General features: G+C 33.3%; 1 protein-coding gene across 2 annotated transcripts in view; it reads right to left on the minus strand.

Annotated features, from left to right (window-relative positions):
• The window catches only part of FBXL17 (F-box and leucine rich repeat protein 17), a 564,196-nt gene that overhangs the window by 180,199 nt on the left and 364,543 nt on the right, over positions 1-19,454 (minus strand). For both annotated transcript variants that reach the window (XM_037801526.1, XM_037801527.1), the window contains exon 7: positions 7,898-7,974. In XM_037801526.1, the coding sequence (XP_037657454.1) occupies positions 7,898-7,974 (77 nt within the window). The remainder of the gene's footprint in view (positions 1-7,897; positions 7,975-19,454) is intronic.

Raw genomic sequence — 19,454 nt, forward strand, 5'->3', positions numbered from 1 at the left:
TGAATTTCAGCCTTTCCAGGCCTTAGTTTCCACACCTGTGAACTTGAATATTAACAGCACAAATCTAAAATGGGGGGTTAAGGGGATTAAATGAATCATGCCCACAGAGAACATTCAATAAATGTTAGCTATTCTATCACTATTATCACTAATATGAAGACTTACATTTGACTTCTTTCCAGTTGAACTGGATATTTGATTAGTAGTTAGAACCCAGAGTAATGTTTCTTTTTTTTATAATGTATGTTAAGTGAAGTTGTTGCCATGGGAATGGTGAATAAGATGGGAAAAGTCGAGACAAAAATTGGAACTTACTCTGAATTTTCAACTAGAATATTTTCATAAGGTTTCTTCAAAATTTCCCCGTGTGTGCATGTAATCACTTTGGATGATTTCTGTTCTTTCTTTAGATTAACCAAAGCATACAGACTCATTCATTCAGACACCTGTGCTTGCTCTCAGTCTTTGCTAGGCTATACTACCTTAAATGCCCTTCTTTGTCTTTTCTGTCCTCCCACACTTCCTCTTCCACAGATCTTTCCCCAGCTAGTTCAGCCTATGATGAGCATGTCCTTTGAGCCGCTACGTCTTATAGGACCTTTTTATTTAAGACTATCATATTGCTTAATACGTTAGAACCTTTCACTGCTTCTGCCTTCTTTCTCAACTTCACAGTATGTATTTCTCATCTATCTCTGTATTCTCCATGGCACTCAGCTAGCAGAATGCACAGAGCAAACAACACAGTAAACATTTACTGAGTAAAACAAAAAACAAAACCAGTCCAGAATCAAACCCAAGATTAGAAAGGAATTTAAAGATTAAGTAGGCAAATTCCTCACCCAATGCTTCCATCTTTCCCCCACAAGAGATCATCTTTGCTTGATGGCACTCTTAATAGAGAACTTGCTATTACCAAAGAAGTTTTAAACATAAGGAAATCATTTTTGGGTGGGATATTGGAAATCAAAGTGTTGTTTCAATTATTTTGGTGTTTGTTCCAGTTCCTTTAGGTCTATCAATCACTGATATAATGATGAATAATTATTATATTTATATAATATATTTGTATTTTATATTTATTTAAATATAGTTATTTAAATATGTATTTGTATTATATAATTATTATACATTATATCTATATAATTATCGATTATAATTTACATAATACAATTTAATATGTATAATTTATATTATACAAACATTTACATCTGCATATTCAAGCATACTAAGCAATGATGGTTAAATTTAGGAGTCTTAAAAATGACTCTATGTGATTTGGGACAATCGTTTCTTAATCTGTAATAGGACTCCTTCATAAGATTAATCTTAAAAAAACTATACTTAAATACTAAAAGTAATTGAGAGGAAAATTAACATTTCAATTAATAATTCAGTTAAATATCAAAATTTAATATTTAGTTATAAAAAAGAACATATATGTTCTTGGAGGTATGAGAAAGCTACAGGGTAAGCATGCAGAAACTAGTCCACTTGCCTTTTAAATGTGAATCAGAAGTCTTCTTAAAAGAAAAAATACCATTATATATGAAGCTAGAATTAGCCTTTGAATGAGTTATGGGAGTATTTCCTTGAAGGAATATTTTAAGAAGTCCTCAATAGATTTGAAATTTGTATGTGTGGGAAGACAGTGATAAGCACTGTAATTGTTCATTCTTTTATTTCAAGGTTACAAAGATGTAGTCTTGGGATTACATAGGAAATAGGGAAGAAAGTTACAATTTCTTTGCTGTGGAGCGAAGAAAAGCATTTTAAAAAGTTAATAATTAAATACCAAATCTTTGGTGAAAAACTATGACCATTACTGGTGGGGGGCTGGAACATAATATTTGTTAAATATAACAGTAGATATATAAAGTCAGTAGTGAGGAACTCCAGGGACAAAATAATTAGAAGCAGAGAGAAATAACTTTTATGATGGACATATAAACAAGAGAAATTTGCAACAATAGAAGATTTAGCAATTTTATACTATTTTGTTAGAAACAATAAAAGCTATCTATATTTAAATGATAGAATGGAGAAAAAGCCTGAATAATCAACAGTAAACAATAAGACACTCTTTTTTTGACTTGCAAATGTATTATCTAAAGTTCTTCTCTGTCACTTTACAACTACCAGAATTATTTGTAATGACAAAAGGAGTTGACTCTTACCCAGCAATCTTGGAGCAAATACAATCTGAAAATGAAACGAAACATAAAAGAGAAAAACCAGGAATTTAATTTTAAATGAAACATCATTACATGTAAGGCATACCTAATAATATGAAAAACAGGATGAGACAATAATGAGTAAAATTGTTTTTTGTATAGGACTTTTTCTTGAATAATTTATCAGGGTTGGTTTGGCAGGAAAAGATGAAGCTACTCTTGGTATTGATGTAACCCAGTATACTTGTTGGGATTCCTCTTTTTTTCTTGAGTGTGCTTACTTTGATAATGTATCCCAGATCTTCATTTGGGTTAACTAACAAACAGCTAAAGAGGTCTCATATCCCAAGAAAAGACAGGGAATGTACAATCAATTAATCTTTCAATAGCGTTAAAGATCAACAAGGCTGAGGTAAGGCATGGGTTACACCAAAGGAAAAGTTAATGTCAGCAGCTCCCTCCCTGCCATTCTTCTTGTTGGAAGAACCAGATGCATAAATTTAATAGGCATGTTTGTCCTATCTTCTGAAACCCATCAGAGTGAAAGCTCCAGGAATGCAGAAACTATACAACTCCTGCATCTAGCACTGGTTCCAGCATATAGAGGGAGCTGAATCAGTATTTTTGACGGAATGAATATAGCATGTCTGTCATGTGGTAGGCCAACTGAAATGACATCCCCAATGACAACCATGGGAACAGTGACCTCCTTGACTTGGGAGACAGTTTGCCCAGAGCAATCCAAATGCTTTTGAGGAAAGCCTTGGGGTTATGTTAAAAAGTCTCAGACCAGGCACAAGAACATTGTGACCAAGCGGAATACCAGGGGCAGCCAAAGACAGCCCCAGGAAAGCAGCCCGAGGGCCAGTGGGAGTGACAGAAGAGCATGTTGAGTGGCACTGAGAGAGCCATCAGCGACCTTTTAGACCCACAATGGTGTCAGTAGTTGAGTGCTTAGAGTCCTTTTTAATTAAAGGTTATTTGATGACTTAAGAAGGGGAACAAAAAGATATCCTCTCAAGTATATTTCTAGGGCCCTCAGGAGTACAAAAGTCAAGAAAAATGTGGTAACATCCAAGAAAGAAACCTGAGTCCTTTTTACAAATGCCCCCTGACACACAGGTCACTCTGGTAAAATTCAATATGGAGACACTAATGGAGATAAGTGGCTTATTCATCCATCCCATTTATTATACCACTTGTTCTGTGCGGCACAATCTATGGGAAAGACTGGTTCTGACATTTAGAGGCTTGAATGATAAAGGTTGATTTCCTTTCCTTGACTTCCTTTTTTCTTTTGCCTTACTTTTCCAAAATAAGAGAACTTTCAAAAGAAAAGTTTTTGAAGTAGAGCAGAAAGATAGATTGGAAGATATTAACTGACAAATTGTTCCAGGGACAAGGAAACACATAAAGGGAGGCAAGAGAAAATTATCTAAACAAGAAAGAACATGACATAGAGAAGAGATCTGGGAGAGAGAGACCCAAGAAAGGAGGGCAAAGTAAAGGTTTTAAACTTGCTGTTGCATCTTTCTCTTTTCCCTGGTTTGGATTGCTTTAAACTTGCTGTTGCATCTTTCTCTTTTTCCCCTGGTTTGGATTGCTTATGTATGGAAGTCGGACAGGTATAGACAAATACAGGTCAAACACCTAAACAGTGATTCCCACAAACAGTAAAGCCACACTTGTAGGAGGGGGAAGGCTAATTCTTCAGAGAAAGAGATAATGCTATTATTATAGGAACTGCCAGTGATGGAGTGTCCACTGTGCCACCAGCCACTACACAGGTGTTTTATATTCATTTTCACTACCTGATGTGGTATGTATTATCATGTGGTTTCACAGACGATGAAACTAGCAGGTTAAGTAACCTACTGCTCAAGGTCACAAAGCAAAGAAGTGACAAAGCTGGAATTTTAACTAACTCTCTGACTCCTAAGTTTGAGTTTTTTCCACAATACTGCCTATAACATATATTTGTTCAGCGATAAAAGAATGACAATCTTAGATTTCTCTTCAGGGAACAATTTCCCAAGACTCTATTCTTCATTTAGCTGTGTTTGAATTATTGATTTGTTTATAATTGCTATCCTTTACCATAAAGATCTACGTTCAATTTAGGGAGTAAGAAGCCTATTAGAATGATAATTTTTTTCATGACAACTATATCATATATCAATTAAAATGAATATAATTTCATAACAGCCTGGCCAGGTGTTGCTAAGTACTATAATACCACATTCAACACCTGTGAGAATCTTGACAAAAATTACAAATTATATATGCCAGCTGAGCTGCTGTTTCTAAATCAATGCATTAAGCAAACAACTATAAATCTCAGTATATTATACTGAAAGCATGTACATACACCGTACCATGGAAAGAGAAGGTGAGGAGAAGACTAACTAGTTTGAATATGAGTAAAGCAAAAGGAAGCACAATTATAGAGTCTCTTAAAGGATGGAAGTTTTATAAAATTCTTAAAGGATGGAAGTATGTATCAAATTTTACAATTTCTAAGTAGTGTCAACAATCAAAAAGTTCCACAGAATATGTTTTTACTTTCCCAGATAAATTAGGAAAGGGATCTGTTTTTCCTTCTTTAAATTTATAATTACTACAGGGCAAGGGGATACAGACAGACTCCCCGGAGGAGCAGCTTCCCAGCTCCAACAGCACGCTGTTCCTCTGGTTACAATGAATAATCCTTTTTACAGTCTTTTTGACAAAATTATTCATGTGTTATTGGCATTGTACCAGGGAAAAACAGATGAGCTGAAGTGAGCTTTTAGTAACTGGTTTTAATTTTATAATGAAATAGCAATTATCATACAATCACATAAACTTTCAAACTTTTCTCCAGTTCCTCAGCTATCGATGTAAAATTTTGGAGAACAGAATCAATAAATGCACAGATTCTTTCACCAGGAACCCTCTGAAAACAACTAAAACACCTGAAACCTTAGGAAAGAAGAAAGGGAAATGAGACAAGGCAGAGGACTTGAAGCGGGAGGGACTAAGGTAGCAGAAAATCGTGACTGATTGCTTGTCACCATGGGAGATATATTAATCAGAATTCTCTAGGGATAGAGAACCAACAAGGTATATGTCTGTATCTATATATGTATGTCTGCATTTTAAGGAATTGGCTCACACAATTGTGTGGGCTGGCAAGTCCAAATTCCACAGGGCAGGGAAATTCTGGTAAGAGTGATGCTGAAGTCTTGAGTCCAAAATCTGCAGGGTAGGCCAGCAGGCTGCAAACGTAGTGAAAAGCAAAAGGTATAATCTTGAGGCAGAATTTCTTCTCCCTGGAACCCTCAACTCTTTGCTCTTAAGGCCTCCAACTGATTGGATGAAGCCCATCCACTTATTTTATATGTAATTCCGTGTAGAATTTACCTCCACAGCAACATCTAGGCCAGTGTTTGATCAAACAACTGGACACTATAACCTAGCCAAGTTGACACATAAAAGTAACAATCATAAGGGGAAATTCCCCAAAATGCACACTTCTGGTCCCTCTCAAATGGACTAAATTAGTTGCTTTCAACTCCGGCTGAACACAGCGTCACTTAGGCAGCTTTCATAAAATACTGTCTGGGTCCCACCTCCTAGAAATTCTGATTTAATTAGTCTTGGGTATGGCTCAGGCCTTACCTTGGAAACTCTCCAGGTGATTCTAATGTGCAGACAGGTTTGAGAACCACTGACCTAAATAATTCACAGATACAAATAAATGAAAACCATACTGACAAGGTTTTAATCTAGCTTTCACCCCGTTGGGGGAAAAATCCTAAATCTCAAAATGCCAGCTCCATGAAAATATCATTGAACAACAGCAACAATAAAAATCACAAAACATTTTCAAAAACCTAGAACAGGAAAAGGGGTAGAAGAATTTTGTTTGATTCTTCGTCTATCACACTCCTTTAGGAAAGCAACATTTTGTCAGCAGGACACACTGTGCTAATCACTAGACTGGGTATGCACAGGTGAATGAAGTCATACATTAATTCCCCATTTTACAAATGATGGCACTGAGCCTCAGAGATGGGAAGGAACTTCCCTAAGGTAAAGAATAGACAAAGAACAAAGACAGCTTGATTCCAGATCTTCTGTCCCAAGTCCAGTGCTTTATCTTCTGCTCTATACCTTCTGGAACATTTCTTAGCATTTGCTAACCTAATACATAAGTGCTACGTACTAGCTTTGTTATGTGCCAAGTCCTGGAGAATAGAATGTAACTGTAGTAACATTTACCGCTACAGAACCTCAAAGAGTACATTATAAGGGATTTAATCCATTGTTCTTGGCTATTAGCAATCTGACAATTGGCAGTGAATAGATAAAGGGGAAAAATAAAATAAGACTGGAAGGACAGGGAGGGGACTGATGGTAAAGGAACTTAAATGCCAAGAGAATGAGTGAATGAATATACTAGCTAATTAACAAATTTACTTTTGTAAATGAGTATATGTCCTATATTTGGCAGTGCAAACTCACTAGGGCCTAGACAATAGGGAGTTATTGAAGGTTTAAAAGAGTTGCAGTATCAAAGTGGCAATCTAGTATGCAAACCAGAAAACAAACTATAAGGAATTTTCGAAAAATACATCAAAACATTCCTTTTGCATGGTAGAATTAGGGAAAAAGAAAAACAAAACACAGAAATATTATGGATTAAAATACATCATTCTCAAAAAGTAAACTCTGAAAAGAAATTAGGATAATTTTTAGCATAAATATTTTTTATGTTATTTTTATTATAGCTTTGTTAGAGTTCCTCCAAAAGAGGAAATTAATAGCTGATAAAATACAAGTCTCTTATCCAAGGCAAATGGTCAGCATGTCATTCTAGAATTGGTGTCATTTACCAATATATGTTTAAGTTAATAAGAAAACTTAATGAATTACTAATTTCCTTCAAAGTAGAAAGTATATTCTCAAATTTAGATGAACAAATTGAAAAATGAGAAAAAAGAAAAAGAAAAATTTCAGTCTCCTACAAAGCCAAAAATCTGTTTAAAATTCTATATTTAGCTTAAATATACAAATTTGATAAGAAAAACACATAAAGCTGAACAAAAAAGGAAAGGCTAGGTTATTTTGCTTATGATGATGATTTCACATTTTTCATGTCTTTAGAAAACCAGTTGGTTTTTCTACATTAAAGGGAAATGGAAACTTAAGATAATTTAAAATCTTGCATACAAATGTATAACCTTTACTTTTTATATATCTAAATATGGAAGTTTTCAACGCTTTAAAAAGTTTAAAGCATTAAGAAGTCTGGCATTTAGAATTTCAGTAGGAATGTATTTGACATGACACTAAATTAAGCAAATCAACCTAATGTAATAATTTATTTTATTATATTTATTATTTTAAACACACAATTGTCTTGATATTTATTTTCACTATATAGCTCCTCAGTCATACTTTTTAATCCTGGGTGAGTTAGTGTGAGTTTGTGTGTGTGCACATGAACTGAACACACATGCGTACATGATTGCATATGGCAATAAATTCATATTTACATTTATTTTATTCTGGTTCTTGCTCTGACTGATTTCTTGATTTTTTTGTATGATCAGTATTAAGATAAATGAAAATAAATAGTCTCTATGAGATAATAATTCTCAAGTTCTTAAAAAAAACTTTTCAATGATTTTGTAACTTTTTATTCTTGAAAAGAATTAGAACAATGGCTCACTACATACCATAATCTGTGATTTTACAGGACACCAAATACAGCTCTTTCAGGTTTTGTCCTTCCTTTGCAATGACCTCCACACACCTGAAACATACACAAAAAACGTGATGAGTTACACTAATGCATTTCAAGTTAAATTAGCAAGGCCTTGGCCACCACTATAACAGGAAGAGGTCAGTGTTTGATGAATACCACAGCTCTCTTCTTTCAACAGAACTCTTTCAAGGTGGTTCAGGAAAAGGTATTAAATTCCCTGCTTTAAACTCAAGTGATCCAATACCTAAATGACTTTAATTAAATGCGTTTATGACAAGTGCATCTTTTAAACCCAAAGAACTAGAAAAGAGCTATTCCTATAAAAGCATTGTTAGTTTTGGTAATGTAAACTAGCAAATGTGCTAAACAATGAAATATACATATTACACTTATCATGAAATAACATAAAATAATTATAATTAAACCATAGAATATAGCTAGGCAGTCATTATAGGTGGATTGCAATTACTAATGATGGAGTTTGATAACATGGAAATACAATTTTTGTGTGTGAAATTCTATTCAACGTAAAACAAAAATAGGTTTTAAAAATCTATAACTTCTACAGATTAAAGATGAAAGAAAAGTCTGCATACATAACAAGTTTAAAATCTTTTACTTTAAAATATTTTATTCTTAAAATCTAAAATGAATTATTTCATGGGTATAGTCCACTTTTATAATATAGATATGAATAAATAATATAGAAAATCTTCTCTGGTTTAATTTAAGTTAAAAGGTTTTTGAATGGTGCACTCTGCTTTAATAGCCCTAGCAGAACTTGTTGTACAGAATTGAATGAACTTTAATAATAATGATTAACAGCACTATACCATATTGTGGTTCAGTCCTCTATAATATCAGAAAAGCCTATACAGTCACACTGACACATAGGCTTACACACCCCTGAATGCATTCACTGTTTAAATCTTTATAAATAACAGTTAAGTAAAAGGGTAAAGGCAAAAATAGTCATTAACCTTTCCTAGGAAGTAGGGATCAAGTAATTTAATACCTGTGTGTACAATCTGTCAAAAAATTTATTCAGTATCCATTTCTGTCTTTCAAATATTTTATTTGCTGTCTGGCTTATTTGTAGATATCTTCATAAAATGTCAGAAAATTTTATATAATTTTACTCCACCCAATTCATTATTGAAGGTTAAATTAGTTATAGGGAAGACATATTTTTCTTCAACAATATTTTTATAGAATTTTGTTTTAATGGAATGACAAACATTTTATGTTTCCTCAAAATAATTGAATAAACCTTAAAGAAAGTTTGGCTATTTAAAAAAATAATAGTTTATTATAAAAATGGATAAACTCTTCCATGTCTACAATAGAAAACTATCAAAACAGTAACACAATGCAATTATGATTGATACAGCTTATTGGGAAAGTTGAAGGGAAATTTAAAAATTTAATTTCATATATCATTTTGCTTTAATGTAACAGTTGAATAAACTCATTAAAAAGAAAGGATAATATTTTTATTTTTTATTCTTATTTTTACTTTTTTCTGGTATAAGGAAAATGTTCAAAACATAGATTGCGGTGATAAATGCACAACTATATGGTGGTACTGTGAACAATTGATTGTACACCACAGATGACTGTATGATGTGTGAACACATCTCAATAAAACTGAATTAAAAAAAAAGAAAGGATAAAATCAGAAACAAAGTATTAAAGGCAATGATCTTTTGTACACAATGTAAAAAACTAATTTTCATATGCTAAGAATGTACATAAAAGCCCTAGATGATTGCAAAATCCTAAATATTAAAAAAAAAGTCTGACCATTTTCAATCATATCAAAGATACATATCTCACTGCCCTCCTCCATCACCTACAAGGAAAATCAGCAAATCCAATATTTTGTGTGACCACAAAAAAAATGAAATAAATTGGTGAAAAAAATAATGTTTAATGTTCATAACATTGTTATTTTTGTTCTCAAGCACTATTCAAAGGTTTCAAAATGCCTGATTTTATATTTGATTATGAAAAAGCTCTAAAAAATGTAATATTCTACTCATGTCCATTCTACTTGATTCTGTATTAGATATGATGCAAGCACATAAGAACACTGAAGACATAAAGAGAAGACTACAAACAGCAAATAACACAAATCTATTTCACTGTACAAGCTATATCAAATGTTATTTCATAGGCAACAATAACCAGAATTTATATAAAATAAGAAAATAGCCGGATAAAAAGACTGTCCTAAAACTGAAAGAAGGCCATGAGCATCGGGTTTGCTTCCTACATGACAGAGAGAAGTTCAGCAAGTGTGGATGAATTGGCATTGCAAAATTATTTAGCTTACTCAAGAGGCAATGCAATACATGAGATAATAAATGAATAAGGAGTAAGCAGTATCTTTAAGACAAAAGTAGAAAGGAGAACTATAAGAGGAAAGCTTTTATCACTCAGGATTTCTGCCCTGTTTTTGAAAGATCATTTACATAAGGTTTTCCAAATACTTTTAATCACCCTGTAATCACAGCAAGGTGCCTGAAGTTATGTGCAAGTTAGGACTATTCTTCGAATAATAACTCATGGAGAGAAATATATTCCTTGGAAGATTTGTAGCTGAATTTAATTTTAAATCATTCTCTGGTGTGATATTTGAGGAGAGCAATCCCAATTTCTGTGAATCTGGACTGAAACTTTTCACATAACATTAAAAACACAAAACTGAGTGGTTCAAATAAATAGGTAAAATAACTATTGCTTTGAAAGTTGAAAATAGAAGTGGTTTGTGTTATCCTGTTACTGCAAAGTGGTGGAAATGGAACACCACCTCATATCCCTAGTAGTGCCTCAACCATGTAATTCCTCTAGGGCCAGCTCCCCAGGCAGCATGTGGTGATAGCAGACCATGATGAGAGGCCATGGGTGGTGACTCTCCTTTCCTCCAGAAACTTCTAGACTGCATTACAGAATATATTTACAGAAAGTATCTAACACACCAGAAGTGTGTGGACCACACTTACTCTAAATCATTCTACTCTTTTTACAAAGAGTTTGGCTCTAGTCATGGCCTTTAGCGTATTAATTGTCCAGTATGTAGCCAGAAAACAAATGCATAAATCTCAGTAATTATTTAAACTTTTTGATTACAGCTACTCACGTAAGTTTTTGAAGAGTGTTTTTTAAATTGTAGCCGACGAAAGAGAGAAATGTTTGCCAAGTGATCATCTTTGAGTGAGAAGGAGTGTCAGAAACAAAGGCCACATTTTGAATCTATGCTTGTCCATTCCCTCTCCTGTTCACAGATATTACGGAGGAGAATATTCATTAATCCCTGTAACAAATTACAGTTTGATCCCTAGGGACAAGGCATGAGTGCCTAAACTGAAAAACTGGAATTCAAATTTTTCCCATTCCTCCCCTCTCCTTACCCACCATTCCTAAGAATAAACCTCAGCATATCATAAGACTGGCATTCTCTATTGGTCAGTACATTTAAAGATTTCCCACTTCATGCATGACAATGTCAACAATTACAAAACTAAGGAAGAAAATTATATCCTTAGAAAAAGTCACATTCTATTTAAGATTATTGGGGGAAAATCATAATATGGGAAAATGGCATAGTAGAAAAATATGGAAGAATATAAAAAATTATTTAAAAAGCCCATGAAAATTAAGCACAAGTAAGCCCACTAAGTAATTTGTCCTACTTCTAAGAAATAAGGGGAGACCAGTCTTAACAAGAGGGAATTCAGAATTAGAAGACAAAGATTCTATTTTCACCTCCAGAGAACCATAGAAAAACCGTCTGTCTTGGTTTTGGAGTCTGACATCATTATTCTCTTCAAAATGAGGGTCTACATGAAAATTATCTTCAAATCAAATTTGCAAGTTTATTTAAATATACTTTAGTTTATTCTGAATTGTCAGCCCTGAGATTATTTCTTCTTTTATGTTTTGACAGGTTTCTAAAGAGAATTTTTAAAAAGTCACAATTGTATATTCTTGAGTAACAGTTATAGAGTACATATATAAAAACTCTTCTGGAATATAAAAACGGGCCAAAAACCCTGCTCCAAAGCATTCAAAGCATCCAGAATTATTTTTAATAATGATGTAATTTTATGCTCACTTGCTTTTGATAATGTTTTATAATGAAATATCTGATGAAATTTGAAAAGCAACAGAAAGGTTACTTTGTGAATTATACAGGACTTTTTTTTTTTTTTTAAGAACAGAAGACATTACTTACTTTTAGTGAAGCAAAAATCTGTTTCCTTAGCAATAGATTCCTAATCACCTGATTTATTTGAAGGGTAAAGGTTAATGAATTAAGCTGTGTAAGCTGCAAAACTATCAAAGGAATTCAAAAGAGCCTTGAATTATGGAAAACAATAGCCCTTTCTACATACATACCAAATTTTTATGTTTTTTGTCTCCTGCTCAAAAGCTGGAACATGGCATTAGTGACAATTGAAAAGAACTAATGAGGAAATATGACTACATTGCTTGCAAGAGGAGTGTCCTAGGAGACCTTGTTACTGTTTGTGATGTGCTTCAACCCCAACGAAGCTAATTGGAGCTGCCAGATACTGGTTTGCAAATCTCACTTTAAAGGACAGTCTCAATCACCTTAGAGGTGTGAAAAGAAATGTCCCCATTAGAGATGCATTAGTATGTGGATTAGTGAATTTCTAAATAAACTAGGATGCTCTTTCCTAAGTCATTTTTATATTTGAATAATAGATCTTTAAGTGGAGGAAAAATTCAACAAGACAAAAGAACCCCACAGATTAAAAATAAAAAGTATGAAGAGTGCTGTAATGTAACTGGCAAACAAGTACAATGGGGAGCTAGATATCTTTAAGTTTGAATAAACATGTAGATCAAATCTCAAAACTACCAAAAAACAAACACACCATAAAAGCGATCTGTTTGGGGGTTTTAGAAATAAAGCTCCATTTTCATCATTTCTTGAAACTAAACAAGCCACACTATGTTATATGGATTTTAAATAAAGGCATAAGAAGCTGCCAAAAAACATAATGAAAATAAAGAAAATGCCAACGAGAAAGGGATAAACAGGATTACAAGAGCTAGAGAGAGCAAGGAGGGAGCAAACTGAGTCCATTTCTGTACTGCAGAAGCTCATCCTGACTAACTCATATAAGGGTCATTTAAATAATAACAGAGGCCACCAAAACACAATTTGGCATCTTACAGAAAGAATAATGATATCTGATCAAGTTTTCTAAAGCCTCAAATCAAGTTTTACTATAGAATAATCCAATTCCACTGCAGTAAATGAGTGGACATAATTTAGGCATACCTTGCTTTCAGAAAACATACTATGTAAAAGATTTCTACTTCTAAAAAAAGATAAATTTACAGATAAATATTTAAAAGATGAGTCCCCCTTATTACATTTGAATACGACTTAATTTATGAGCATTCAATCTATAGGTCCTTTTTCTAGTAACACAACACCTTAAGTTTACAGAAATAACATACAAATAGTTATTTTTATCATTAAGTTAAACAACCATACATAAATGACAAATGGAATATTATTTAGGGAAAGTGACACATGGTATCAAAGTGACAGGTTGAGCGTCCTTTGTATTTCATAGTCCACATTCTGGTAAATGTTCTTCTACTTATTACATTAAAAATGCAATACCAAATATGTAGTTAAACCTATTTTTCATGTAAACTTCTAAAGGTGCTCTCACAGACGAGATGTTCACTGCAAACAAGATTGTTTGTTTGTTTGTTTGTTTGTTTAACAGTTGATGATATAAAAATGCTAAGATGTTTGCACAAAGCACAGTCTTAATATACTACAAGGGCAAAGACCAGGAGTGACAAGCACAATGTCCCCAGCACCACCAGTTAACAACAATTATCTTGGGACACTCATTAAGTTCTCACTTGTTATTCTCTGGAAAGCCAATATCTGATTAATGAATCTGAGATTAATTTTAGGCATTTGCTACTTACACAGTGGAGAATTAATGCCCATTTTTCACAGAGAGATAGTGAAAGATTATAAAATGAGAACAGTAGTTTTTGTTTTTGTTTTATTTTAAATGAGACATAACATAAGAAGTGGCTTGTAAATGGAAATATTATTGAAACATATTCTGTGGGTTTGAATCTTTGCCAACAGAAGTGTTACACCTTTGAGGGAAATAAGGAGGGGGCAAAGTGTAGTCATTTGCTGATTCTCTCTGGACCACCCACTCTCTAAACTTCTCTAAAATTAGGCAGGTTTTCTAACTGGAGCGTAAGTAGGACTTAGCATTGAAAAAGCAGTAGTCACTAAACAACAAAATAATATTTTCTAATATATTTAGAAATGACCATCACAAACTTCCTCTTATAGAATATTTTGTTTCTACATTTATATAACAGCAAAACATGTTTTCAAATAATTTGAATGCTTCTTAAAGAACTTTTAAAATGCTTTTCAGATAGACTAAAGCGCCCTAATATTTAAAAAATGCACATTTTCTTTAAGCTACTGAAAAATAAGGCAGTTAAAGGTTTTTCCAAGGAGGAAAAAAGTTAAACTAATAAACTTGGCTATAGCTTTAATATTTCAGATATATTTATCCCAAAGTCTTGCTTTAATTTAGCCATTGTTCCATTCTTTCACCATAGCTACATTAACCATTATCTAAAAAGTTGAGGTAACTTTTCTAAGCATTTCTCAGAATATGCGAAAGGCAGGACAAAGGTTCTAAGCTTTTATTTATTGATTTACTTCAACAGTGATTTGCTGAATGCAAACTACGTGTTAGAAACACGAAAAGATACAATGAGAAAGTAACAGGGTTATAAAATGATGGGCATACTACATATGACATTGATGGCTTAACTACTGTTTATTTTTATTGATGTTATCGATAGTAATGTTTATACTAAGGAGTAGAAAAATCATGTCGCTCATTTTATCGACTAAAACTCAACTGAAGGAAGTCGTATTTCAGGACTGAAGGGAATGCTAGAAAGATGATATTACCCAACACTGTAGCAAATATTTACTGCATGGAAGGAAAAGCCCTTTTAAAAAACAGAAATATAAAACCATATAAAACTATGTTCCAGTCTAGTGAATTGTAATTCTTCAGTAGGCATTCCTTTCCTGAAAATAAGTCAGACAAAATTCTGATAAGCACCAAAAACTCCCCTTCATTAACACTAAATAAAAGCTTTAATTGCAAAGCAGGAAATTTTTCAAAAAAATCTGTTAGGCTTCCAAATAGTCTATTCAAATTAATTCATTCAAAATGAATACTATGAAATTTAGGTGGAATATTAAATATATAATTAATAATAATCTCCCTGCTGACTCCCACCCCCTTTACCCTAACTGCCGTAAATATTGATATGAAAATCTCAATTCAGTAGCATCATATATTTCAAACTCATATTTAATTTAAAATGACAAAGACTAATTTATTTTAGTGGAATATCAAAGCACCCAGAAGATGAGATTTCAGGCATCATTCACGAAAGAGTTAAGCACTTCTTTACCAGAAGACAGCCACAACTCTGCTTTGTAATGACTAATTGCCTCTTTAACCCCTGTACTCTGGGAGTTGGCCTGTGTTTCAATACCAGTTTTGTGATACAGCCAAAGACTGATGTTCAGCACAGACCTCCCATGACCTGTGTAGCCGAGGAGTTAACTCAGACAAGATGCTGACAAAAGGTTTCCTTCTCACTTGGGAAGGCACAGAATCTCTTTTTGGATAAGCCAAATTCTCAGAAGACTATAAAACATACTAGGTAAAGAAAATTTACAAAAGTCCAAAAAATTGTTTTGCTTTAGTTAATAATGATTTTAAACATTTCAATGAACCATTCAAAATTTTGTTTGAGAAAATGATTTTAGTGGTATGGAAAAAAGATTTGGTTATTCTGAAATGCAGTGAAAAGGGTATCTTTTGAAAGCTTATAATTAGATAGCTGTAAGAAGATACAAAAGAAAGGTCAACATTTTCCATTCCAAGTGTTTCTCATATTCTTTGAGCATTCATACTCAGGAGACCTGTACTTTGTCATTAAGTTTAACAACTTCTTGGTCTGATCAAAAACTAATGAAGATTTTTTACATGATGATTTTAAGTTAAGATTATGTGAAATTAACTAATCCTACAATAGTCAGGCTTCTTGTTAATTTTTTAAAAAGAAGCAACCAAGAAGGAGTTCTAGATTAGAGAGCAAGAAAAGCATAATCAGTGGGAATTAAGTAATCCAAATATTCACTCGGGAAGAGAAAAGGAGAAAGATCACACTGATGAAGGCAGGGGATACTACATAAATTTGACTTTATTGTTGCTTATTTGGCTTGAACACTGAACACTTTGAGGCTTAAGGATTATCACCACTGAATACATAAAACCTGCTTCCAAAGCTCTGGGACTGCCACTGCTTTCCTCCCCTTTACTCCCATATCATTACATATTAATGCTCATGTCAGAGATGGAACAATCTTTGGTCTAACATTCACAGGAATTGTTTTGGTATATTATGTTTACATACAACAGATATAATGTTTTACTTAAAAAATTACATTTTTTAGAAGTCCTCCACATTCTCTTCTTAAATAACATCTGATTAAATTTAATAGAATGAGATTTAGAAATTCTAGGGAAAGGCTATTAAACCTTACTTGGCTTCTCTGGCTACCAGGCCAATTCAATGATTCCTGACATATAAAAACAGCCCATTTGCTTGTAAAATATACCTGGAGGGGATTCTTTCTAAACTCTGCTTTAACCATTAATGCAAAGACTTGATTATAAACAATTTAACTTATAACCAAAGGAGTATGAAGTATACTTGTGTGCATGTGTGTATGTATATCTATAAATAATTCTTAACAAATGCGTTTTTTCCTTACCCAAACTGTTATTAAAGTAACAAATAATAATTGTTGTAAGTGCACTAAGAAAAGGAATTTAGTAGTCTAGGCCCTGAAATGTCAGCATCACTAAAATCCAGATTACTATGCTTGGACTAGTCATCATTCTATTCTTATGAAGGGAAAACACATCTCTTTGTTCATAGAGAGAGTGGTGGAAAGCTAATGAAACCAGTATGTAAGACTGACAGAAACCACGGGAGGAAAGAATTACCCATTTTCTCCTTGCAGAAAGTTGCAAAAGCAAGACAGTAAGTAAGCATGGAGAGAGAAAAAGCACATTTCACTATTTGTTTCAGATAGTGGGTACCTCTGCCGGCAACATCGTCTGACAGCCACCAGGAACAAGCAACACTCCCAACCCCAGTGCTCAAGCTTTGTTACTCTTAAAAGATAAATCAAAATGAACACAACATCTCTGACATTTTTCTAAATGCTGTACTGTTGACTATTATAGTTACTGTTCTGTTTGCATAAGCAGCAAACCATGTTGCAAAGTGGTAACAGTTTTAAAATTTCTGCTTTACAGAGAAAACACTTACTTCTCTCAAAAGCCTAACTAATAAAGGAATACATGACGGTATTTGGAGGAAAAAAGCAAGACTGAGAGTTGGGGAGAATCAGTTTATTCTCAAAAGTGGTTAGTGGAATAAGAGGCAAGAACAATGCCAGGCATTTGAACGGGATGTCAGGTAAACGTGCTTGGAGTCAATGCGTCAGTTTTGTACTTCTGTGGGTCCTGAGGATATCATGAGTCCCACCCTGGTGATGAACAGAATTTTACAGAAAAATAAAGTTAAAGCATAAGTCCTTTTTTGTGTTTTTTTTTATTGAGAGATAAGCACAGGGTCATCAGATACACACACATTTAGGCTCTTTGAAAACTTTTGGGGCTTTGGGACAAGTAACGGCATTTCAATCTCACATCATACTCTGAAAAAGGTGAAAGAAAATATAAAGGGTAGAAATATGAGCAAATCTGTGAAAGTGATTTATACTTGGGAAACAATTGAATTAGTGGCTTGATGAGCTTATGGAAAGAATAGTCTGAAGAGGAAAAGGAAAAAAAAAAGAATACTTTCATATATTTCAAAACTACTAAGAAGGCCCAAATTTATGTTATGTTTACTTATATCCTGCCTCATTCCACTAGAAATGCACATTGAAACTATAAAATAAGTATTTGAGAGAGACAAGGAAGATGAAAAATACGGGCTGAAAAATAATAAAGTCAGGGGATACACTTGCCATGAAGGAATTCAAACGATTCAGTCCTGAAAAGCTTCTATGAGTGGGGTAAGATTTTGGAATACACTTACAAGGAGCCAAAGTAAAGAGGGAAGCATGATTATTTATAAGACTCACAATATCAGTGAATTTAAAAAAATCTGATGTTCAAAAATTCTAAAAAAAAAATGCTTGGGGAACTTCTGGGAAAAGGGTGAAGTTTCAAGAAAGTATAAAAATATTATGTCATTTAGAAGATTTTGTCATTATTTTGTAAAAAATATTATGTCGTTTAGAAGATTTTGTTAGAGAAGCCACAGGAAACTAATAGAGGCTTAATAAATATGTTGTTAAATTAACCACTGGATTACACATGTGGCACCAAGAAATTTGATTTGTAAATGTAACAAGCTAATTACAACTAAATTGACATTTAGAAAATAACAAACTTTTAAGTTGTGAAAGAGTCAAAAAGAGAAACCTATACTTCAAGAACACAGTCTGATTTTTGGCTGAATTAGAATGAATTCCAAAAAGATATGTATTCTAAACTTTTTTAGAATAAAGACTCACTTTTTCCCTATGTTTTATTATGGGAAATTTCAAGCATATAAAATAGGTGAAACAATTGTGCAGAGAAAACCCATTACCTACCACAAGATTCCATAATTAACATTTGCTACATCTGCTTTATCAAGATAGCATTAAACTATTTCTACATTCACCCATCCATTTACCTTATTTTTTTAACTGAGATTGTTTACATACCATACAATTGTCCAAAGATTCAAAGTGTACAATCATTGCCCCCAGTACAATACAGCTGTGCATCCATAACCACAATTAATTTTTTTTGAATTTTTAGAACATTTTCATTACTCCAGAAAATAAAGACAAAAAAAGGAAACTCAAATCCTCCCATACCCCTAATCACATCCCCTCCATTACTGACACATAGTATTGGTATAGTGCATTTGTCACTACTGATGAAAGAACATTAAAATACTACTGACTGTAGTATATAGTTTGCAATAGGTGTATTTTTTCCCTATAAGCCCCTCTATTATTAACTTCTAGTTATAGTGTCATGCATTTGTTCTGGTTCATGAAAGAGATTTATAATATTTGTACAGTTAATCACAGACATTGCCCACCACAAGGTTCACTGTTTTATACATTCCCATCTTTTAACCGCCAACTTTCCTTCTCGTGACATACGTGACTCTGAGCTTCCCCTTTCCACCACGTTCACATACTATTCGGCACTGTTAGTTATACTCACAATGTGCTACCATCACCTCTGTCCATTCCCAAAGATTTAAATTCAACCTAGTTGAACATTCTGCTCATAATAAGCAACCGCTCCTCATTCTTTAGCCTTGTT

This window comes from Choloepus didactylus, chromosome 13 (assembly GCF_015220235.1).
Source record: "Choloepus didactylus isolate mChoDid1 chromosome 13, mChoDid1.pri, whole genome shotgun sequence".
In the NCBI taxonomy this organism is placed as follows: Eukaryota; Metazoa; Chordata; class Mammalia; order Pilosa; family Megalonychidae; genus Choloepus; species Choloepus didactylus.